Source organism: Erythrolamprus reginae, chromosome 1 (assembly GCF_031021105.1).
Source record: "Erythrolamprus reginae isolate rEryReg1 chromosome 1, rEryReg1.hap1, whole genome shotgun sequence".
NCBI classification, from domain to species: domain Eukaryota; kingdom Metazoa; phylum Chordata; class Lepidosauria; order Squamata; family Dipsadidae; genus Erythrolamprus; species Erythrolamprus reginae.
Window position 1 is genome coordinate 204,542,440 of NC_091950.1, and position 24,682 is coordinate 204,567,121.

The following is a 24,682-nucleotide window of genomic DNA, read 5'->3' on the forward strand; positions in this document are numbered from 1 at the left end:
CCTACATGGCATTGGGCCAGAATACATGCAGAACCGCACAAATCCCAGCGGCCGATAAGGTCCCACAGAGTTGGCCTTCTCCGGGTCCTGTCAACCAAACAATGTCATTTGGCGGGCCCCAGGGGAAGAGTCTTCTCTGTGGTGGCCCCGGCCCTCTGGAACCAACTCCCCCCAGAGATTAGAACGGCCCCCACCCTCCTTGTCTTTCGCAAATTACTTAAGACCCACCTTTGTCGCCAGGCATGGGGGAGTTAAGTTATCCTTTCCCCCTAGGCTATTACAAGCTATGCATGGTATGTTTGTGTGTATGTTTGGTTTTTTTATAATAAGGGTTTTTTAGTTGTTTTTATTAATTGGATTGTTCATGTTGTTTTACCACTGTTGTTAGCCGCCCCGAATCTGCAGAGAGGGGCGGCATACAAATCCAATAAATAATAATAATAATAATAATAATAATAATAATAATAATAATAATAGTCTCACTTAGACTATCTTTTTCTGTTCACCCCTATATTTGTGGGCATCTCCAGTGACATTACCATCCAAACTTATTCTTTGGGAAGCCCATTAAGAGTTATCGGCACAGTCAAATCTTCTTTGATATGCTTAGCTACCAAATATTTTTGGAGTATTTGGATTATAAAAGAAGGCAGCAGGGATTACCTGATTGTGAATTTAGAATAATTCAGTGGCTCACTCTAATAATGGATGAAGGAATATAATGAAACCTGGTGGCCAAATAAGCAAGATCCATTGAAGAACTGATTAGCTCCGCCAGGAATTTATAGTTTTTGATGTTAATTGGAAAAGGAAGCAATCAGTACCAAAGAAAAGGAGAGGTTGGAAATGTGTGAAAAAATAAAAATCTCTCAGGCACTGAACTACTGGAGGAAGGCATTTTAGCAGAAGGTTCTGATCAATGTCTTAGGACCAGTAGCATTATCAACTCCCTCACCAGCTCTTTGATTTTAGGAAAAGGATCTGTTCTTAGTAAAGAGACAGGAGATAAAGCTGAAGCTGAACTGGCACCAAGTGTTCAAAAGGGTGACCCTGAGGGATCAGTTCTGGCATTTCTGTTTCCTGCTGCTGCCTTTGGAGAGCCTGCTTTGCATGGAGATTTATGAGAGCATCTGGATTCAACTGAGCTAGGACAATAAGAACATGCAAATCACTGTTGCTCAGCAAACAACAGGCATAACTTAAGTTTCTTGATAAATTATGAGTTGATCTTTCCAAGCAGCATTCTGGAAAGCCAAACAATTTGGCCAACACAGATACAGTATCTGCTTTCTGCCAATGAGGTGTCCTTGGCAACATTTACCATAGCATGAGTAAGACATTTCTGTCATTCAAACAATGAACTGGTGTGATAACTTATTTCTCAAGGTCATAATGTGTAGATCTGGCCTCTGCAATACCCAGCAAGGAAAATGGATGCTGCAGCAGCAGATATGGCACCATCTCCGCCTACCTAAAGCAAATTGAGATGCTCTCTGTTTAATTAACCATTTTTCAAAAACAGTGAGCCAATATGAGTTTTAAATCCCATTAGACAGAAAAAGTGCAAGGGAAACAATCAAGAATGTCTGAAAAATATCCCTTATTCCTCAACCCTTCGTTTTCTTCCTTAACACTCAGGAAAGCTAAAGGAAGTTTCAGTTTTACTAATGGAGGAAACCATTGACTGAAGGTAAAAAGCTTATTTAGTTGACTAACCTGAGCCAATGCTTTTAACTTGCTTCCAATCTGCTTCTATGAGATTCTTCTTACTTTGCGGTAGCCTTGTTTGGGTTATGCTGACTCCTGTCTTTCATAAATGTAATATTTAAAGCCAGATGGGCATCTTGTCTCACAGGGAACTTTCTCAATCAGATTACTTGTTAATTTACTTGCCAAGTCACTGCCGTTTTATTTTCTAAATAAAAAATCTATATATCAGCCAAATCAATGGAGACTTAAAGCATTGTGGTCTGCATAAAGTCAAGCTTTTAAATCAAATTTGGGGAAACCAATAAGATGATCACTGGCCTATCATCTCTTTTAATTATGCCTGATTTTCATGAAAGGCACTGTAACTATAGCTACTTCCAAGCTGAGCTGGAGATAGTCTGCTGAATACCTTGAACAATCTCCCTCACTGCCTCTGCCTTGAAATGCACTGGATATAAATCTGAATTATGTGCATTCTGGTATTGCTGACAGATTTCCCCCCTTCCCATAGAGTAGAAAAGTTTTTATTCTGGCCAACAGAAAGTCTTTTAAAAATGTTCTTTTAAAAAAGGCTCACTCTCCCTGACTGTCTTCAAACTTCAAAGGCTTGCTTTGTTTGATGAAGTTTCATACAAAACACTTAAAGGCAAACAGACCCTCCCCCTATGATTAGACAAAGCAGGAAATGGCCATATTGCTCCACTTCATGTTTCTTTAAGTACTTTCCTGGCACCTTTAATAACTGGATGAGGCTTTTGCATGTGCACTGCACATGCATAAAGGTTTGTCCCAATTTTTTCAATTCCTGGAACTGATTTGATATTTATGTGCTATCAAATTAAAGAAACTGGAGACCTCACCTACAAAAAGATATTGACAAAATTGAACAGGTCCAAAGACGGGCTACAAGAATGGTGGAAGGTCTTAAGTATAAAACGTATCAGGAAAGACTTAATGAACTGTATAGTCTGGAAGACAGAAGGAAAAGGGGGGACATGATCGAAACATTTAAATATGTTAAAGGGTTAAAAAGGGTTCAGGAGGGAAGTGTTTTTAATAGGAAAGTGAACACAAGAACAAGGGGACACAATCTGAAGTTAGTTGGGGGAAAGATCAAAGGCAACATGAGAAAATATTATTTTACTGAAAGAGTAGTAGATCCTTGGAACAAACTTCCAGCAGACCGGGTTGGTAAATCCACAGTAACTGAATTTAAACATGCCTGGGATAAACATATATCCATTTTAAGATAAAATACAGGAAATAGTACAAGGGCAGACTAGATGGACCATGAGGTCTTTTTCTGCCGTCAGACTTCTATGTTTCTATGTTTCTAAACTGAGTATGTCTAGCTTAATGAAGAGAAGGTACAGGCAACATGACAGCTGTCTTCTGGTACTTGAAGGGCTCGCACAGAAAGGAATGGTCAAGTTATTCTCCAAAGCACCTGAAAGTAGGGTAAGAAGCAATGTGTGGCATCTCATCAAAGAGAGATCCAACCTAGGAGTTTCATGACAGTAAGAAAAATTAGCCAGTGGAACAGCTTGCATCCTACAGTTGCTCCCCCCAAAAAAAGTTTGGGCAACTATTTATCTGGGATGGTATAAGGTCTCCTGCCTTGGGCAGAAGGTTGGACTAAGAAGACCTCTGAGATCCTTTCCAGCCCTATGACTCTATTCTACTCTACTGATTACTCACAGTGATACTTGGATTTCTTTCCCTGATAACCTGTCTCTAAAACTTTAAAATAAACATGCCCATACTTCCACCTCTTATAATATTAGACAACACAGTATCAACAGTAGAGACCTTCACATTTCTAGGTTCTATCATATTGGAAGATCTAAAATGGACATCTAACATCAAAAACATCATCTAAAAAGCACAACAAAGAATGTTGTTTCTGTGCCAACTCAGGAAGCTCAAACTGCCCAAGGAGAGGAATTATTGAATCTGTCATCTGCATCTCTATAACTGGTTCAGTTGTGCAACACAAAAAAAGACAGACACAGATTTCAGAGGATAATTAGAACTGCAGAAAAGACAATTGCTACCAACCTGCCTTCCATTGAGGACCTTCCATTGAGTAATTGCACAAGTCAAAAAGTGGGGTGTAGAAAATATTTACAGACACCTCACATCCCGGACAAAACTGCCTCAACTTCTACCCTCCTACCCTCAAAACAACGCTATAGAATACTGCACACCAGAACCAACTAGATACAAGAACAGTTTTTCCCTGAACACCACCACCCTGTTAAACAAATAATTCCCTCAACACTGTCAAATTATTTACTAAGTCTGCACTACTATTAATCTTCCCATCATTCCCATAGCCCATCTCCTCCCACTAATGACTACAATTTATATTGACTGGTTCCTAATATGATTGGATTGCTTATTTGTATCCAGATTATCATTAAGTGTTGCACCTTATGATTCTTGATGAATGTATCTTTTCTTTTATGTACATTGGGAACATATGCACCAACACAAATTCCTTGTGTGTCCAATCATACTTGGCCAATAAAAAATTCTATTCTATTCTGTTCTGTTCTATTCTACTTTATTTTATTCTATATCAATCATTCAGCTCCTCCAATGATATAGTCATTGCTACCATAACTGATTTCATCCATCTTGCTGCTGCTCATCCTTGTCTGTTTTCTTCCAAATTTCTTAGCATCAGAGCTTTCTTCGGAAAGGGATTTAGCAATAGCAATAGCACTTAGACTTATATACTGCCTTGCAGTGCTTTACGTGCCCATGACCTGAAACATGTCTCCTGGTTATTTCTCAAAATTCACTCAGTAATAAAAAAAATATTCTTCTACTGACTGAGCAGATGCTTCATCCCTGATCTATGGCCAGTTTCCAAACCACCAGTACCCTATATTTATATTAAAATATACATTTTCTCATCACTTTTCAATACAATTCTGTATAAATTATATAATCCCATAATGTTTTCCTCATGATTCACTGATTCAATACAGAATTCTGTACCTCACCATCAGGAAAAGATCTGAATTCTGAGAAAATGACAACAAAACCCACTCTGTTAATTTGGAGATAAATTCTACTTAGGCTCACTATCAGATCATCTATATAAAGTTGCAGGCTAAATCCTAATTCTTGACATAGCATGAAGATTTTTCACTGCATGAGCACAGAAATCTGTTTGCATGTGAAAATCCGGGGGGGGGGGGGGGGAGTGTCCCTCCTGGCATGAAAACTGTATTAAAGCTTATTGCAACAGCAAAACCAAAAGCATTCAGCTGGATTCATAAACTTCTTTATAAACATAATAACAGATGAATTTAAAATACTATTAGCAGGGCCACCATCAGGAATTTTGGGGCCCCATACAGCCTAAGTGTCTGCCCCCCGCCCCCCGCCATTTTAAAACTATTTTAAGTTGCCAAGCCACTCCATCCCCCGGGGATCATTTCCCGCTTCACGCCAAGCGAGGCGATCCCATAGGCCAGTGTTTCCCAACCTTGGCAACTTGAAGATATCTGGACTTCAACTCCCAGAATTCCCCAGCCAGCAAACGCACACACCCGGCAGCCACCGGCGAGGAGCTGGAAAGGATGAGGGGAGAGAAAAAGCAGGGTACCAGCAGTCAGGCGGGTGTCTTGAGGGGGCACTCCCATCTGGAAGGAAGGGAAGAAAGGCGAGGGCGAGCTATGAAGGAAGGAGGGAGGGAGGGAGGAAGGAATGGTAAAAGGGGCGATCAAGAGAGGAATGGGTGAATGAATGGACGGAGGGTGGGAAGGAAGGAAGGAAAGAGGGAAGGGACAGGAACAGAGGAAGGGTGCAAAGGAAGCAAGGAAAGGTGTGAAAGGGGAGAGTAAGAGAGGAAGGAGTGAAAGAAGGGAATGAGGGAGGAAAGAAGGGAGGAAGGAGAAGGAAAGCAAGAAATGGAGGGAGGGAAGGAAGGAAGGAAGGAAGGAAAGAAAGAAAGAAAGAAAGAAAGGGGGAAGGGACAGGAACAGAGGAAGGAAGCAAGGAAACTTATGAAAGGGGAGAGTAAGAGAGGAAGGACTGAAGGGAGGGAGGGAGGGAAGAAGGTAGGAAGGAGAAAGAAAAGAAGAAATAGAGGAAGGGAAGGTAAAATAGAGAAAGAAAAAGAGCAAGAAAGAAAGCAAGAAAGAGAGAGATAAAGAAAGAAAGAGAATGAAAGAGAAATAAAAATAGAGAGGGGGAATGAAAGAAATGGAAGGAGGGAAGGAAGGAGAGAAAGCAAGAGAAAGAAAGAAAGCAAGAGAAAGAAAAAAGAATGAAACAGCAAGAGAGAAAGAGAAAGAAAGAGAGAAAGAAAGAAAGAAAGAAAGAAAGAAAGAAAGGCAACTTCAAAGAAAGGCTCACTGAGCATCTCTCACTCTCTTTCTCTTTCTATCCCTCTTTCTATCTCTCTCTTCCTTTCTATCTCTTCTCTTCCTTTCTCTCCTCTCTCTCAGCCTAATCCTATCAAGTCCACTGCATTCTACTTTAAATTTACAGTCAATTTTGATTGTTCTTTAACATCAACATATTTTTCCTTGTTCTTTTTTAAAATTTTACAGAATTTTTTTTAAAAAAACAAATTGATAAATAAGAAATAAAGAACAGAGACAGAAAAGAAGAAAAGAAAAGAGGCATAAAAATGTAAAGGAATAACTTCCAATCTTCTTTATAGCAGTCCTCAGTGTAGTTGTTTTATCCCTTCAGGAGCATGGCTCCTTTAAATTAAACATCAAATGATTCTTTAGCAAAAAGTCCATCACCTTTTTCAAGCTTTGGACAAGGAAAGTCAATGGGGAAGGCTGATCCACTTAGCAAGCAGGTCACTAACTTATGAATTGTAGCAATCCACTTAACAAAGGAACCTTATAAAACAGGGCAAAATTCACCCCAGAAATGTCTCACTTAACAATAGAAAGTATGGGCTCCAATGTGATCATATATCGAGGATTACCTGTACAGATGTAACCCACTTTTTTTAAAAAAAACCATGGCTGGAGGAAAAACTTTTGAGTTTCAGGAGTTGGGAAAAAGTGGGAAGATCGGCTTCATCCCACCGCAGCCATCCCCGAAAGGAGCACCACAAAAAACCTGCAAAACCTCTTCGAACCAGAAACGGGGCTAGGCCACGCCCCCTCCAGCTCCCTCTCATTTTTAATCTCGTCCATCTTTGAGGTGACAGAACGTAATCGGCAGCTTAACTGTAACCTATAGAAGAGCCATTTTAAAAAAAAGTTAAGTTGCGGGAGTGGCCGCCGACTGGCCTTGCCGATTTCACAACTCCTCACTTGAACTTCCTTTCTAACAGCGATCGCGAGAGAGACAGAGAGGGAGAGACAGAGAGAGATATGAAGGAAAGAAGGAAAGGAAGGAAGGAGAAAGAAAAGAGAAAGAAAGGAGAGAGGAAGGAAAGAAAAAAGGAAGGAAGGGAAGAAAGGGAAGAAAAAAGAAAGAAGAGAAAGAAAGGAAGGCGAGAGAGAGAAAGAAAGAAGGAAAGAAAAGAAGGAATGAAGGAAAAAAAGAAAGGAGAGAAAATAGAGAGAGAAAGGAAGGAGAGAGAAAGGAAGGAAAGAAAGAAGGAAAGGAAGAAAGGAGCAAGCAAGCAAGAAAGCAAACAAAGAAAGAAAGAAAGAAAGACCAAGCAAAAAACCCTGCAAAGTTGTTGTCCCTCCGCCCCTCCGCCCCCCCACTCCCCCCCATGTGCCGAAGGTCGCAATCCAGGAGAGAGAGAGAGAAGCCTCTCGCCGCCCTTTTCCCCACACCGGCAGCCCCACTCCGCGGCCGGACGGAATCAATGAAGCCGTCCCGTCCCTTAAGGAATGCCTCCCCCCGCGGGGCCCTTTTCTCTCCGCTCCGTGACGGCTGAGGAAGCGCGCACGAAGCAACCCGGGAGCTTTTCCTGCCTTCTTCGTTCTCTCAGGCTCCTCTTCGGCTTACCTTCGTCGGGGCTTCGAGTTCTGCCTCGCCTTTTACTGCAAAAGAGGGAGGGTACAGTCTGCGCATGTGCAAGGAGCTGCTGATTTGGCGCCAGAATGCCGGGGCCCCTAATTTGGCCGGGGCCCGGGACAGGACTCCCAGTAATACCTGTCTATTGGCGGCCCTGACTATTAGCAGAGTTCTTCTTCAAGCAGTTACAGACATCAGAGAACAGTTAGTTTCATTTCTGCAGAGTTCAAAGAGAACAGAGAGGAGAGTGGGCTGAGCCATGCTTATCTTTAAGCTTAAGCTTTTAGTTTTGATTTTCTGCACAGACTCAGAAGTGTTCAAGCTCCCAGTGGCTAACTTAGTTGATATGCCTATTCATTGGCTGACCTTATTTACATGGCCCCCCCAGTCAGGAATATTCTAACAAACTGTACATTTCCATTGTACATCTCCATTACTCTAGATAACAGTTCATGTCCTAATGGATAGGGGTGTGTAGTAAGAGAGAAATTGCTCTGGGTTTGTTTTTACCAAGAGAGCTCCCTGCTGTTGTAATGGGACTTTCAGAGGGATGGTTCAGAAATAATCCCAAGAAACATGGGCCTAAAAAAGGAAACATGAAGCTGATGGAGTGAAGAAAATATATAATTTAGGCAGTCTTCCAATGTAAGGGGGAAAAGAGCTATGAAGGAAAGAAGATGATTGGGGTGGGGGAGCTTCCTTGCATGGTCTTTAATGATCTGCTACTGGGACACAAATGTTTATCTTGCCTCATTTTGCTTGGGCTTTTTTATGACTCTAATTCATTGTCTGTATTTCCAGACATCTTCTTAGAGGTACAATCCATTGCCTTTAGCAGGGGACCATTTTATTGAGCATCCACAGACTTCACAATTTAACTTGGAAGAGTTTGAAGTACTAAAAAGAAACATATGCCCTGATCATCAACTCAAAGCAGCTTTTCGTTGTTGTTTCTTGTCAATATCTTAGGGAGAGTAAAAGAAGGACGAACTGCCAGGGTGCAAATTCTTGCCAACAGGCATAACCTTTGCTTTGCTCTTTCTGACTTGGGGTATATTACTCTGTTTTAAAAGGTATGGGATGTGTGAGGACGTGTTAGGAAAAAATGGAAGAGAGACCGATAAAGCACTATTATTCCCCATATTCCTAGAGGATTTTTAATGTGTAAAAAGGAATGATAAAACATAATATAGGGCTAGAATAGGCGTTGATTGCTTACCTGAACGCCTCTTCTCGTACGGTGAGCGGGTACAGCAGTCACATGGGTTGCTCACGTCCAATCCGATGGAACTGAGCCTAGTATTAAAAAAGCTTGCCGGATCCGCCCCTTCCCCAGAATTCGCGAATCCATAGACTAGGCTCAGCTGTGAAGCTCTGTAGTGTTCAACTCTCATTGTTAGAGGAAGAAAGGTATAGAAAGGTAAAAGAAGACACATACAAGGGCGGGAAGTGACTGCTGTACCCGCTCACCGTACGAGAAGAGGCGTTCAGGTAAGCAATCAACGCCTATTCTCCGTACTGAAGGAGCGGGTCCAGCAGTCACATGGGACATACCCAATAGATGGTCCCTAGGGTGGGATTAGATTGCTATCGTGTGAGATAACGGATTGGAGTACCCTTCTGCCGAAGGCAGCGTCCGCTGAAGCGTAAGAATCAATCTTGTAGTGCCTGATGAAGGAATTTGGCGAGGCCCAAGTGGCTGCTTTGCAGACCTCCTCCAACGGGGCTTGAGTCGCCCAAGCGGCTGAGGTGGCCGCGCTCCTGGTGGAATGCGCTGTGATGTTCCTTGGAACGGAGAGGGAGGCCGACTCATAGGCCTTAGATATAGTCCCTCTGATCCAACGGCCCAGTACTGTTGAAGACACTTTGGCCCCCATGACTCTGGGATGATAGGCTACAAAAAGAGCTTCTGACCTTCGAAAGGGTCCTGTGCGTTGGATATATATTCTCAGCGCTCTGATGAGATCCAGGGTGTGCCATCTAATTGCCAAGGGATGGTCTCGTTGGAGGCAGAAGGAAGGTAGGACAATATCCTGAGATCTGTGGAACATGGAACTGACCTTGGGTAAGAAGGTGGGGTCCAGTCGCAAACCTACCTTGTCCTGATGGAATTGACAAAGGTCCTGCCTGATTGAGAGGGCAGCCAGCTCCGAAATGCGTCGGGCAGAGGTAATAGCCACCAGGAAAGCTACCTTAAAGGATAGGTACCTGAGGGATGCCGATTTTAGGGGTTCGTATGGAGCCTGCGTGAGGGAATGGAGAACCCGTGGCAAATCCCAGGATGGATACCTGTGGACCTTGGAAGGTCTGAGGTTGGCTATGCCCTTGAGGAATTCCTGAACTTCAGGGAAGGATCGGAGAGGCTGTCTGCGGGGGCCCCCCAGGACCGATGAAGTGGCTGCCAGATGACGCCGGAGGGTGCTGGTGGAAAACCCTTTATGGAATCCTTGCATAAGGAAGGAAATAATTCTGTGTATGGGGATGCACAGAGGGGAGAAACCTTCCTGTAGACACCACTGGTGAAACTTGGACCACGTGTGGTCATAGATTCGATTGGTCGAGCCCCTTCTGGCCTTTAAGATGACCTCCACTGAATCGGGGTCATGGCCACGCAGTTCTAAATCTCTCCTGATAACAGCCAGGCGGTGAGGTGGAACCACTCCGGGTCTGGATGGAAAGAGGCCCCCTGCCGCAGCATATCCCCCGAAACGGGGAGTCGCCAAGGGTCCTGGACGGACAGCTGTTGGAGATCCGCGAACCAGGGCCGGCGGGGCCAATGAGGGGCGATTAAGATTACTCGGGCCCTCTCGGTGAGGACCTTGTGAATCACGTCCGGGAGGATTGGAATTGGAGGAAATGCGTAGAGTAGGCCTGGAGGCCATGGACTCCGGAGGGCATTGATTGCTTCCGCTCCCGGGGATGGAAATCTGGCATAGAAGCGAGGGAGTTGGGCGTTCGCATTGGTCGCGAAGAGATCCAGGACTGGTAGGCCGAATCTGAGGGTGATTTGATGGAACAGGTCTTGATGGAGGTTCCACTCTCCTGGGTCTATCGTTGCTCGGGATAGCCAATCCGCCTGGACGTTGAGACTCCCGGAGATGTGATCGGCTAGGAGCGACTGGAGATGTTTTTCCGCCCAAAGGCCCAACTTGAGGGCCTCCCTCATGAGAGCCTTGGATCTCGTGCCCCCCTGTCTGCAGATATGGCTTTTTGTGGCAATGTTGTCGGTGAGAATGAGAACGTGCCGGTTGGGAATGCGAGGAGAGAAATGCTTCAGCGCCAGGGAAACGGCTCTTAACTCTAGCCAATTGATTGGCCTGGAAGCTTCCTCCGGGGACCACGTGCCCTGGGCTATCATCCCCTGGGCGTGGGCGCCCCATCCCGATAGACTGGCATCTGTGGTGATGACAAATTGATCCGGGCACCTGAACGGGGATCCTTTGTCCATGGCCGGAGACTTCCACCACTTGAAGGATCTGCGAACACTCAGTGGGATGACAATGCGTCGATTTGAGTTGCTGTGCCCCAATCTCTGAAAAGGTAACAGGAGCCACTGGAGTTCCCTAGCATGAAGGCGAGCCCAGGGAATGATGCCTATGCATGACACCATCTTCCCCAAAAGGGAAGATAGAGTGACTATGGATACTGAAGAGTTAGATAAAATCTTAGAAATTAACTCCACTATACTGAGTTTTCTCTCGGGAGAGAGAAACACCTGGGAGGATTCTGAATCAATAATGGATCCCAGGTGAGCAATGGATGTGGAAGGTTGGAGATGACTTTTATCAAAATTGATGGAAAATCCATGGTCCTGAAGGACTGACATGGTAACAGAAAGGTCTGTTTTCACTTTCTCTAGGGAGTTCCCATGAATCAAAATATCATCAAGATAACATAAAATGTGAATGGGAAACGCCCGGATATAGGCCGCCAGGGACCCCAAGAGTTTTGTAAAGACCCGAGGGGCCGAGGAGAGGCCAAAAGGCATCGCCCTATACTGGAAGTGCCTGCCTTGAAAAGAAAAACGTAAAAATTTTCTGTGGCATTTGGCTATAGGAATGTGAAGGTAGGCCTCAGTGAGGTCCAAGGAAGACATGAAATCTCCCGAGTGGATGGCGGCTAAAATAGAGGGCAAGGAGTGCATCTTAAACTTCCTATATTTGATGAATAGGTTTAGTTTCTTTAAATCCAAAATAGCTCTCCAACCTCCGGAGGACTTTGGAACCATAAATAAAATGGAGTAAAAACCTAGGCCCCTCTGATCGGAAGGGACCGGTTGAATGGCTCTGATGGACAATAGATGAGAAATGGCCTCCTCCATACGGTTACAATCAGAGGATGACCTGGGAGAAGGGCAGGAAATAAAACGTCTTGGGGGAGGAGAAACAAATTCTAAAAGAAGACCTGTTTGAACAGTGTCAATGACCCAAGGGTCTTTGGAGGTGGAACGCCAATTAGAGGCGAAATGAGCTAGGCGACCCCCTATGGGAATAGAGGAAAGGTTACCATCTAGGTTTCTTTGAAGCCCTGTTAGATGAAGCTCCCCTTTGGAAGCGAAAACCTCTACCCCTGGAGTTCCTACCTTGGGAACGAAAGCGGGGGGAATACTGACCTGGAGACCTCTGATAGGACGCCGCTTGGTCTTGCTGGCGCCCTGGGCGACGAAAGGACTGCGTTTTGGTAGCCTTTTTAGTGGTTGGACCCAAAACTTTCTTCTTGTCCGTGGTTTCCGTGAGGAGTGGATCCAGAAGATCACCGAAGAGCAGGTCGCGCTTCAAGGGGCCCTGGGATAACTGCCACTTTTGGCGAACTCCCGCTTGCCAAGGGCGAATCCAAAGGAGTCTTCTTGCCGTTGTAGAAGCTGCAATAGACTTAGCAGAAAATCTAGTAGATTGCAAAGTGGCATCAGCCACGTACTGGGCAGCTGCAAAGACCTTGTTGAAGTCTTGTTGACCTCTCAAGTCATCGGGAGGAATATGCTGTTGCAGTTGGCGAAGCCACAGCAGCATGGCTCTGGAAAAAAAGGAAGCCGCTGCAGAACTTTTAATGGCCCAGGAATCAGAGGTGAATCCCCTTTTGAGCATTTGCTCAATGCGCTTGTCCTCTGGGCGGAGGACTTCCTCCGCCTCTCCTGGCACAGCCGCTGCCGAGTGAAGAATCTTGACAGGTTCATCCGGTTTAGGAAAGGATAGAAGTTCCTCATAGGAAGAGGAAAGTTTGTACAACTTTCTGTCCTTGGTGGAGGGATTAAGGCCAGATGCTGGAAATTCCCACTGTTTGAGTAAGGCATCTTTAAACAATTTAGGCATAGGAATTACCTCGTTATCCTCCTGTTCCTCTGTGAAGTAAGGTAAATTCTCCTCCGGGGGATCAGTGGAAGTGGAGGCTTGTTTCTCCTGGGCCGCTAATCCCGTAGAAATTCTAGCTTTGAGGAGAAGAGATTTGAATAATTGAGAGGGGAAAATAGTAACTGGAGGGGGAACCTTTATTTGGGATTCCTCATCATCAGATAATCCCTGGAAAGGGTCCTCATCATCCTCCATCTCCTCGTATTCATCCTGGGAGGAATCTGAATCATCCTGAATAGGAGCTCTGACCGCTGGGGAAGAACCCAAGGGGCGGGAGGGACGAGAAGGAGGAAGAGGTAGAGGAAGCGCATTGATGGTGGAGAGTTTGGCATCAATGGCTTTGGACAGCACAGCAAAAATAGACTGGAACTCAGGAGGTAAATTGGAAATATCAGCAGAAATGGCAGAAGAATCCCTAAAGGCCTGGGAGGATCCTGGCTGGGGGGAATCTTCAATAATATCTGGTTCCTCTGGACCTATGCCCCATAGGTTAGGTTGGGGTCTGTCTAGGTTTGGCTCATCCAGAGATAACACAGGGACCCCAGAAGGAGGCAGGCTAGAGGCCTCTGGGGGGTCTTGACTACTGATTACTTGGGCCTGCACTTTCAAACGTTTTGCTGATTTGTCATGAATTTTTTGTAGGGCTAGGTCCCTTCTCTTCTCGGCCCTGGTGACCTTGGTCGGGGGGCGGGCCCCTGGAGAAGAGGAGGAAGAGGCCTGGGGGATGCTAGTAATCTCATCGCCAGTAGGCCTGGCCTCTCTGGGACCTTTAGTTGTGCCTCTCTTGGGAAAAGAAGCCATAGTCTGACAATTAACAGAAGACAAGGCTGAGCCAATAATTAAATAATAAGGAGAAGAATTTCAAGGACTTCCCAAGAGGAATGGATCCTGCTTCAAGGCCTCGAAGCTGCTGAAGAGTGAGGACAATCTGGGCAAACCCAGAGTTCGTGCCCCCAAATCCAGCGGGGCCAGCCTCCCTAAACTTAATAATTAAGTAAACCAAGGCACTCTGGTTGGAGGCTTAGCCGGTGGAGAATTTAGCCTGGGACCCCCAAGGCCCGCTCCGGGATCCACGCGGTGGACTGAGGCCTACGCGGCTGGCAGGAGGCCAACACGAGAGGCCTAGATTTTAAAAAAAGGGCGCGAAGGCCTTCGCGCCGAAAAGATCGCTCCGTAGAATTTCTTAAGGGAAAAGCGATCGACTAAGTCCAGGAGACTGGAAGGCGTCTCACTCCGCAGGAGGTATTTTTTAAGCCCTTAAATATATTTATACGATAAATAAGCAATAATGAAATCGATAAATACTTGCACCAGGACCTCCGGGCCAAGGGATTAGAAGAATCCACTAGCGGCCGCAGGAATCGTAACCGGCAAAACCGCCGGGGGAAAACGAAACCGCAACTTCTCCTAAGGGACAAAACCGAGCCGCTTTTTTACTTTTTTTCTTTAAACGGCTGGCGCGATGGTGCAAGTAATAAATAAAGGCAATAATCTTACTATTTTTTGAAGGAAAGATCGAAGGGAAGGTGTTAGAATGTTGAACGAGCTATCACAATACAACCGCAGGATATGCGAACTGAGCGAATTCTGGGGAAGGGGCGGATCCGGCAAGCTTTTTTAATACTAGGCTCAGTTCCATCGGATTGGACGTGAGCAACCCATGTGACTGCTGGACCCGCTCCTTCAGTACGGAGAACATTCTATTCTCATTTGGTGGCCAAAGTATGTGAGCTTTGGCTTCAGTTTGAAATCAATACAATTTACATTTGAGTAATAAGATTATACTGTTTCCAGGGAGCATTTCATCACATTGTGCCTATGCTATGCCTAGAATGTTTCGCTTTAATTTATCCCTCTTTTCTTCAAACTATCAATTCTCTATCTTGAGAAGTGAGAAGCAAGTAGCCTAAAATACCAGGAAATACAAACCATACAGGCCATCAAGTCTTACCTTACTCAGAACAGGAATGCAAATTAAAATATTCTTTAAAAATCTGTCTGGCCTGCACCATTGTTTTCACTGCTTTCAAAAAAAAGCCTGAGTTTTGAAATACAAGATTATCTTTGTGTGTTTGTTTGTGTCTGTGTGTGTGTGTGTGTATATAGTATGCTCATGACCTTCTCATGTCATTAAGAGTGCAGATAAAATTCATTTTTCATACCCACCTAAATTCAAGCACTTCTCTTTAGAATCTGTGCTGTCATTCCTTTATGACTCTGATATCCACTGAGAAAAGCAATACTTATGCTTTTTCATTGTTGTTTTTTAAGTGAATCTAATAAATAAATGTGAAGGGTTTATTGCACCAAGAAGTAGCTACAGTACGGATTTTAATAATGAACTGGACACAGGGAGATCTTGAGTTTTCTGTCCTTAACTACTGCACTACAACTTTTGGTTGTTTGTTCTTGTTATTCCCAACCATCTGTTTCTCTCCCTATTTGATAGACGCAGAAATCCTGATTAGCCTTCTCTACCAGTAACACACTAAAATATGAGATATGATATTGGATATGAAATGAAAATGGAGCACTATTTCAATATGGGGAACAGTCATTTGTACATGAGTATCATATTTATTTATTTATTTACCAAACATACTCTGAAGGAGTGAGGGGGAGAAGAACAATTATAAGACATGTCAAGGGAGAATAAATGGAATGAAAAATTGAATCTGAGTTATAAAAATAAGTAAATTTGCTACTTAGAGAAGGCTTATTACATTAATTAAACATTATTACAGGGAATACATTGGAGAGGGTGTACCGTCTGAGTCTTTCATGTTGCTGGAGGCCTCAGTTATTCTGTGATATTAATTTTCTAAAGCATTTTAAACGTTAAAGAGGTAAACGCTGGAAATAGGAAACAGTTTCTTCAACTTCACTCCTACAGAGACCTTAACTTTGGAACAACCTAAAACACACACTAGAAGCTCAGACAGCAATTTCAATTTTTTTCTAAACATGACAGTTCAACAAAAAAATGTGACCGCAGAAAATTTATTTATTTATTTATTTATTTATTTGTTTGTTTATTTATTTATTTATGAATGATTTGATTTGATTTGATTTGAGAAGACTTAAATGGAGCCAACATGTATCAGCTTAGCAAAATCTGGGCTACTCTTCTCACTAAATGGAAGAAACAAAACTGGTCCCCTTTCTTCCTTACTATCACTGGCATCCTCTTTGCTGCTTTACTTTTCCTGAATCTGGCTTCCATTCTGAAAATAGAGAAAGGAGGAAATCCATTCCCACTTCAAAATCAAACCTGAGCTTATCTGGCTCAGTTCTTCAGGAAGGATGTAATCTTCTGTGCAAAATGTTTGCTGATAATTTTTGTTGGTATGCATAAAATAGAGAGCCAGTTTGGAATAGTGGTTTAAAGTATTAAGCTAGGAAGTGAGAGACCTTCAGTTGTTGTTCTACTTTAGACACAAAGACAGCTGGGTAATCTTGGGTCAGTTCCTCTCTCTCTCTCTCTCTCTCTCTCTCCATCCTGGGAATGAAGCAAGGGAAAACCACTTCCAAAATCTTAAAAGGTACACACACACACACACACAGACAGACAGACACACACACAAAAGACAGCATAATACACCTCCTTGGACATCTAAAAAAATCATGGACAAGAATAAGGTTGTCTAGTGGTTAATGCACCAGGCTAGAAGGTAGAATCCCATGAGTTCTGTTCTGTCGGGCTCTCTGATAGACTCCTACCAAAAATTCACAGGTACCAATTTCAGACACACACACGTTTGAAAATTCAAAACAATGTTCTTTATATTGACAATTCACTTAAACCAAGTCCTCTTTTGGTATAGCAAAGAGCACTTGTCTCCAAACAAACTGGTAATTTGTACAAGTTCCTTATTAGTTCCTTAGTTTGCAGCAATTCACAGTCCTTCTTCTTTCACAAAGTGAAACACACTTTGCTCTGGTTTAGTTTGAAAGTGGGGAAAAATCAGCACACAAAAGGTCAAAGTCAGTCAAGCAGTCATGAAACACAATGATCAGATAATCCTCCACAATGGCCAAACCCACAGCCTGCTATTTATAGCAGCCTCACTAATTACCACAGCCCCACCCAACCACAGGTGGCCTCATTTTCTTTGAGAATAATCTCTCAGTTGTTGTTGCCTATGCATCGCTCTCCGCATGCGTGGCTGTATCATTAACTCTTGTTCTGAATCCAAGGAGGAGCTAGATAATTGATCTCCTTCTGAGCTGTCTGCCACACTCTCCTCCTCCCTGTCCCTCATGTCTTCTTGGCCAGAGGAGCCTTTATCAGCAGATTCCACTGGGGGAGAGGGGGCAAAACAGGCCTTCAGCATGTGGATGTCTCCCCCACATCCACAGTCCTTGGGGCAGGAGCTGGGCCAGAGCTAACCACAACAAGTTCAAGTTCTACCTTAACCATGAGAGCCAGCTGGGTGACTTTGGGCTAATCACTCTAATCACCTCACTTCACAGAGTTGTTGTTGTGAGGAAAATTGAAGGTGTGTTGTATATGTTCACTGCCTTGAGTTATTTGCAAAAATAATAAAGACAGAAAATAAACAAACAAACAAATCTGGAGAAATGAAATTAAATGCAGCAATTCAAGCCAATGGTCTACCTTTACTGAATGCATGGCCTTAACATGCAGCAAGGCACTGGGAATCTACAGCAGGTGCTGAGATAACTTACAGAATGCAATACAGTGGAACCCCGACATAAGAGCTGCTCTACTTAAGAGCAACTCGAGATAAGAGCTGGGAGGGGAGAGATATTTTTGTTCTACTTACAAGCCCAAATTCGAGATACAAGCGCCAAGGAGCTGTCTCCTGAAGCCAAACGCTAACTTCTGCGTTCGGCTTCAGGAGACAGCTGCGAAGCGGCGCGCGTGTTTTAAAAGGTTGCAGCCGGCCTGGGGGGCTCGGGGGGGGGGGGCTTGCAGCTTTCTTTCTTGCTCTTTTTCTTTCTCTATTTTACCTTCCATTCCTCTATTTCTTCTTTTCTTTCTCCTTCCCACCTTCTTCCCTCCCTCCCTCCCTACACTCATTCCTCTCTTACTCTCCCCTTTCATAAGTTTCCTTGCTTCCTTCCTCTGTTCCTGTCCCTTCCCCCTTTCTTTCTTTCTTTCTTTCTTTCTTTCTTTCTTGCTTGCTTGCTTGCTTGCTTGCTTGCTTGCTTGCTTTCTTGCTCTTTTTCTTTCTCTCTTTTACCTTCCCTTCCTCTATTTCTTCTTTTCTTTCTCCTTCCCACCTTCTTCCCTCCCTCCCTCCCTTCACTCATTCCTCTCTTACTCTCCCCTTTCATAAGTTTCCTTGCTTCCTTCCTCTGTTCCTGTCCCTTCCCTCTTTCCTTCCTTCCTTCCCACCCTCCGTCCATTCATTCACCCATTCCTCTCTTGATCGCTTAAAGCCGGTCCCTGGTGCAAAAAGGGTTGGGGACCTCTGTCCTACAGGATTGGGTGGCAGAGAAGTTGAACATATGTAAATTTAAAAGTTTAAGAAAGTTTACAAGTTAAGTGAAAGAAACTTCATTATTCATTTATATGTACATGTACATTTCTTCATTAAAAACATGTCTTTCTGCATAATTTAGACTAACTTTGTGAGTTTTTTGAGGGCTGGAACCAATTAAAATTATTTACATTAATTCCTATGGGGAAAAGTCGTTCGAGATAAGAGCTGCTCGACTTAAGAGCCCAGGTCCAGAACGAATTAAACTCGTATCACGAGGTACCACTGTATATAGAAGTTTGGAAGCTAGTATTGCTTAATCACCTAAAATATAAATGAATCAGCAACACTCAATTTGTATTGGATCATTTTTTTTGTCTTTTCTGTTCTGCCCAGCAGGGAACACTATCTTTCAATTCTAGAGCCTTATAAATTAGTAAATCTAGTTATTACCACCAACATATAGCTACCAGGGAGAATAAGTGGTTACAAAACACTTCTCTATTAGTCAAGACCCACTAATGGGGGATGGGAACCAATTGGATTTATTGAATATGCATGCTCCTTGGGTACAGATGTTGCAGTGATCAGGACTAATGCTTTAGCAATAAAATTAAATTGTGTGAAAGATTTCCCTCAAACAGCAGGACCACTTCTAGTAAATCCTCAGATTTGTGGTATGAGATTTTAATGCCTGTTCATGGAAATTAGGCAAACACTTCTTTGAAGCTAGTAAATGTCTCCTCTTCTTCCTACAGTATGTCCAATGAGGAGAAGGAAAACCATAAATCCTGGAGTTCGTTGAAAGAGATGAATGAGCAAACAGACTTTCAGCTCCCAGACAAACTTAGATCCTCCACATTGCACAAGGACTCATATTGTGAAGCCCTTATTATGTTCACACAGTCCTTTGTCTGCCATCACAAGCCTCTGCCCTAGTAGCAGTATCAAAGCCTCCAATGCAAATATCAGGGTCTTATAAAGACCCAGGCAAGTTCTAGCCTCAAGGGGAAATTGACAATGTGCATAGCAGAACAGCAAAAGATCTCCTTAGTTCCACATTGAAGGAGTATTCACATGCAAGGGGGTGCATAAAAAGCAGAAGCATCCACATTATTCAAAGCGAGAATTTTATTATTGATGTTCAAAATCAACACCAGCTCACCCAGACAAAAACAAGCACATGATTCCATTTTTCTCAGCACATAAGATAAACTGAATACACATGCACATGGAGAGTTAGCACATGATTTCAGTTTCCTCTCTGAATTGCAAGTATTCCTCCTGCAACAAATGCTTTCCTTGGACCATCATTCACAACATTCAGAGATAAGAGATGATATGCTACAGTTATAAAGGCTAAGGACTAAGAACAGGGAGACACAAATTCAAATTCCTGTTCTGAAGCTATTATTCCATAATCTTGCCTAGCTTATAGGCCAGTGGTGAAGATATACTGGTAATAATAGGTGGCATGTATATGTATATGTATTAGCAGAATTATACCACATACTGATTTACACCATAGACATCTGAATTCGTATCTCTTTAAAAGCATTGTGACTTTTTTTAAACATGTATCTTACATTGATTTTATTGAAGCAATATTAAAAAATTCTTGAAATTGATAAATAATTTTACACCAATATGGCAAAAAGACTTCGCAGACTTTGTAATGTATTCCACAGTTTTTCAGAGATAATTTAAATATCTATTTTCCTAAATCCATAGTTCATGGATATTTTTCCTTTCTAAATGATATGAATTCACTTACCTGGGTAGACCCCGATGCCTGGTTCTAAATGGCTGGTCCAGGTATTTCTAGAATGAAACGCCCATGTAAATCCTGTAGACGTGTCATGTGTCCAACCACAAAAATCTTCAGGAAGATCAAAGTTGCAATTGAATCCTAGTGGGACCTGGAAATCTTATAAGAAAACAGCATGACATAAAAAATAAGATCAAAGGAAAGCCTGTTTCTATTTAATAACTAACATAGTTGGCAAATCATAAACGGTTATAGAAATCTAAAGTATTTTCAATGTGTGCAAGCCAGGGGTGGGCTCCAATTTACTTCGCTGCTGCTTCGCTTCCTCCCACGCAAATTCCTTGTGGACACACACATACATGTGCAGTGCAAAACACCCCAATTTTTAAATTAAAAATGCCAAAAACAAAATGGCAATGCATGTGCAGTGTCCGAAACTCAGCTTCTCAGCTTGAGCCAAAGAAAAATTTTTTTAATTTTTTTTTAAAAGAGAGATGGCAACACCTAAGGACCAGTACTGAATGATCCAGTTCAGGTGACATCATCGTGACATCACCAGCAGATCACTATTGGTTCAGGCAAACCGGTCCAAATTTGGAGGAACCTACCCCTGGTACAAGTATACAGGCAGAGCAAGGGTTCAGATAAATCTGAAATAAAATTTTAGAATTAATTATAAAGTATCCTTTTTATGTAAAAATGTTCTTGTTTTGAATTTACTTTAAGAAAATATAATAATACAAGAGTTTAAAAATTGGGCACTAGATGGAACTAAAATTATAATTAAATGAGAAAAACACTTAAATTTGATTTACAGATGAAGCATTGGAAATGTTTAAGGATATTTTAAACAATGGGCCCAGAGATTAATTTTAATAGTGTCTATTTTTACAGAAAGATTGTATCTAAAGGAATGTAACAGACTTGTGGGGGGCCACACTCCACTGGCAGCCTGGATACCCTCATACCAGGATAGCTGGCGGGCAGGGAGTTTCACCTGGAAATTTGAGGGGAAGATGGGATGAAGAGGAGTTAAATGGGGAAGTGTGCTGCGGGAAGGGAGAGAACAATGAATGACTGAAGAGGAGAAGGAAAGGAGATGAAGGAGGAAGAGAGAATGATAGCAGAGTGGGTGGAAAAGGGGAGCCAAAAGTAGAGTGGAAGAATAGAGGGGCAGCATAGCAATCCAATTAATATCTAATAGTAGCTGAGCCATGTGTGTGTGTGATGTAAGAGAGGGACAGAGACATATACAGAGAGACAGAGAGAGAGAAAGAGAGAGAGAGAGAGAGACAGTGATTTATAAAACTATGAGAAAGAGTGAGAAAGAGAGATAGTGAGGCAGGAAGAGGCCTACCGGCTGACACCATGGCCATCATCCCCACCTGGCAAGGATTACCTATGAAACAGAGGAGAAAGATGAAGGCAGCGGAGCCAGACAAACACGTGTGTAGTGGAGCCAAGTTTGGAGTTGAAAGCAGCAGAGCCAGACAAGGCAGCACGTAATGGAGCCAGGTAGGTGGGGAAATAGGTGAGCGAAGCCAGAGGTGCAACAGAGCCAGATGAGTGGGGAGGCAGGCAAGCTGAGATGAGAGGAGCAGGACCAGACAATTTTGATGATGGAGGAGGTGAGCTGAGCAAGTGGGGCATGTGTGAGACTGATTGGAAGTGTGCAGTTGGTCAGGGCAAGAAACAGTGATAAAGACATTGGGGTCCCAGGTGAAGGACATGAGGCAAAGGACATAACTGAGAGTGAGGAAGAGCCAAATTGCCTGGAGAAGGGCAAAAAGGGACCCTTTTGGGGGCAACTCATCAGTCATCTACTCTATCACACCCAGAGACATGAACCAAATAAGTAAAATGAACTCAACCACCATTGCTAAATAGTGAGAGAAATAAAATAGTCCAATAGGCCATTTCAGGGACACTTGGACACAGGAGGATATTCTGCAAGTGGTGGTAGGGCTTTATCCCCAGACCAGAGGGTATTTATTGGAGATATGATGGTGGACTGGACATTTCCCCCCTCCTGTGTTTTATTGGAGTGGAAGAGAAGGAGCCCAACTTGCTTTGGAGGTAAGAGCTTCCAGTTAAATGAGGAGGTAAGAGTGCAGGTGGTCCACCCAACCATCCATCCAAGCCAGTGAATCAAGGAGTAGGGACAAGGGCACACCCTTAGCTGGTTCATTTGCTCTGACATTTGCTCTGAAGGAGGAAGCACACGTCCTATCACATCACAGACTATGGAAGACATTGTAACCATGTGCACCCAGGCTGGCAGCAGTCACTCAGGAACCAGGAACAGGAAACTACATGTGTTTTCAGGACACAACCTTGATGCAAGCAATGCCAATGGGAGTACGTAGCCTGGATGGAACATCTTATCTCTGGCAATCCTTAATGGACTTTTACTGATATCACGATTAAAATGACAAGGCTTTATAGATTTGTTTGATAAGAGATAGGATATGGAAGGAAATCATATAATTAAAGAGAGGGTGATGTAAGTTATTAAAATTGTTTTTAACTTGTGATGAAGGTAGGAAGTTATTTCTTTATTTCTTTAATTTCTTTATTTCTTTATTTATCCTTTACTATGTTGGAAGTTAATCTGCCCCCCCCCCACACACACATGTAGCAGCCCTCTGAACTGCCAACCAGCCTCGAAATAAACATACAATACTAACACTTAGACTAGCATCTCACTGGCTCCAGGGCAGGAATCCCCTCAGGATAAGGAAGATACCAGATCCCCTCATAATAAATCCACACTTAGGGAGGAATCTACGTATCTGAAAGCCACCTTCCTTTATGGCACTGCCCTCAACCTTTAGTTCCATGGAGAAAGGTTTTCCACCGACTGGAGAAAATAGGCTCTTGCCAAGCATCTCATTGTCGGGCCTTTTGCTTGTTGGTGCAGACTGATTACTGGTGCACAACAGTCCAGTACCAGTTCATGGACTGGGAATTGGGGACCCTGGTTTTATGGATTTCACACACAGAGAATCAAAGCTCTGGGCAGGAGCACCTCAATCTGCACAGGAAGGAGAATTCCCTTTTGACATACACTAAAACCAGCATATACACAAACCACATCCGCTGGGGTCACACTCCAAGGACCAGTCTCCCTATAAAACCAAAATCTCTGGACCCCATTTTTTCTGTAGCCTACCCCCTAAAACAAACCTTTTTTCCCCCTGGGAAATACATGAATCTCCTTTCTCATAATATGTCAAGGTTTCATTTTTAATTTGTTCTTGCACCACCCTAGTTAGTGGAAATTAATCTTTCAACAACTATATTCTTATTTTATTCTCCTTTTCTTTTCCCCTTTTTTCTTTCTTTTCTGCACTTCTACTTTCTGTTTTGCTTTTATTTTTTTCAATTTGTGTTGATTTTTATTGTTGTAAATATAATTTTAATAAAATTATTATAAAAACCCAAAGAAAGAAAATTATAAATAAATCATAGGATTGATTATTTTGAGATTAAAAATCATGGCTAAATCAAAATAAAAGGCAGAGAGGTTGCAATTAGTGTCATCCATGATGAAGTAGAAATTCGTCAATGCACTGTGTAATGTTTAGTTAGATTACTTGAAATTCCAGGTGAATTTTCCCAAGGCTAACTGCTTATCTGAAAATCAGCATGTCTGAAAGAAGGTTAAGTTGAAACAAGCAGATGCTTCCACACTATTTGAAAAAATAATGCAAGAAGGGAGGGAGAGAACATTTTATCTGAAGCTACTCAAGGTTATTTCTGGATACTTCAGTATAGATATTGCTTAAGTATCCATATATCAGGCAGTTCCCCTGAAACCACTTTTAACATTACAATAAATCAATGTAATGTTTTGTGAAGTAACTCACTCCTTGCTATTAAATAAGATCAGACTTCTGATCAAGCCTCTCTAGAGTTTGGCCTGTCACTAATAATATCATTCTGCAGTTCTGAGATTTCTTGGCTAAGAATGAGAGAGAAGCAAGAACAATCACTTAACTGCAAACTCATTACTGACAACAATACAACTGGAATAGCCAAACAATCTCTATAAGTGGCTTCTAACTCACTGACATCAGAGAATTGTTTATTCTCTTCTAGCCAAAGAGATGGAAAAATGGGAGGGAATGCACTTACAGGTAGTCCTTGACTTACGAACACCACTGAACCCAAAATTTAAGTTGCTAAGTGAAACATTTGTTGAGTCGCCCCCCCTCCCCCATTTTACATTCTTTCCTGCTACAACTTTTAAGTGAATCATTGCAGTTGTGAAGTTAGTAATGTGGTTGCCAAGGGTATTTGGATTCATGTCAGAAATTCACAAAATCTAATCACATGATCCTGGGACACTGCAAGCGTCATAAAGGCGAACCAGTTGCCAAGCATCCGAATCATGTGACCTAGGGGATGCTGCAACAGCTGTGTGTAAAACGATCATAAGTCACTTTTTTCAGCGC

General features: G+C 42.9%; 1 protein-coding gene across 1 annotated transcript in view; it reads right to left on the reverse strand.

Moving 5' to 3' along the window:
- The window catches only part of NRP2 (neuropilin 2), a gene marked incomplete at its 5' end in the record, with an annotated part of 101,374 nt that overhangs the window by 45,179 nt on the left and 31,513 nt on the right, over positions 1-24,682 (reverse strand). Inside the window, 1 exon segment of the mRNA XM_070757322.1 lies at positions 20,232-20,384. Within this exon segment, the coding sequence (XP_070613423.1) occupies positions 20,232-20,384 (153 nt within the window).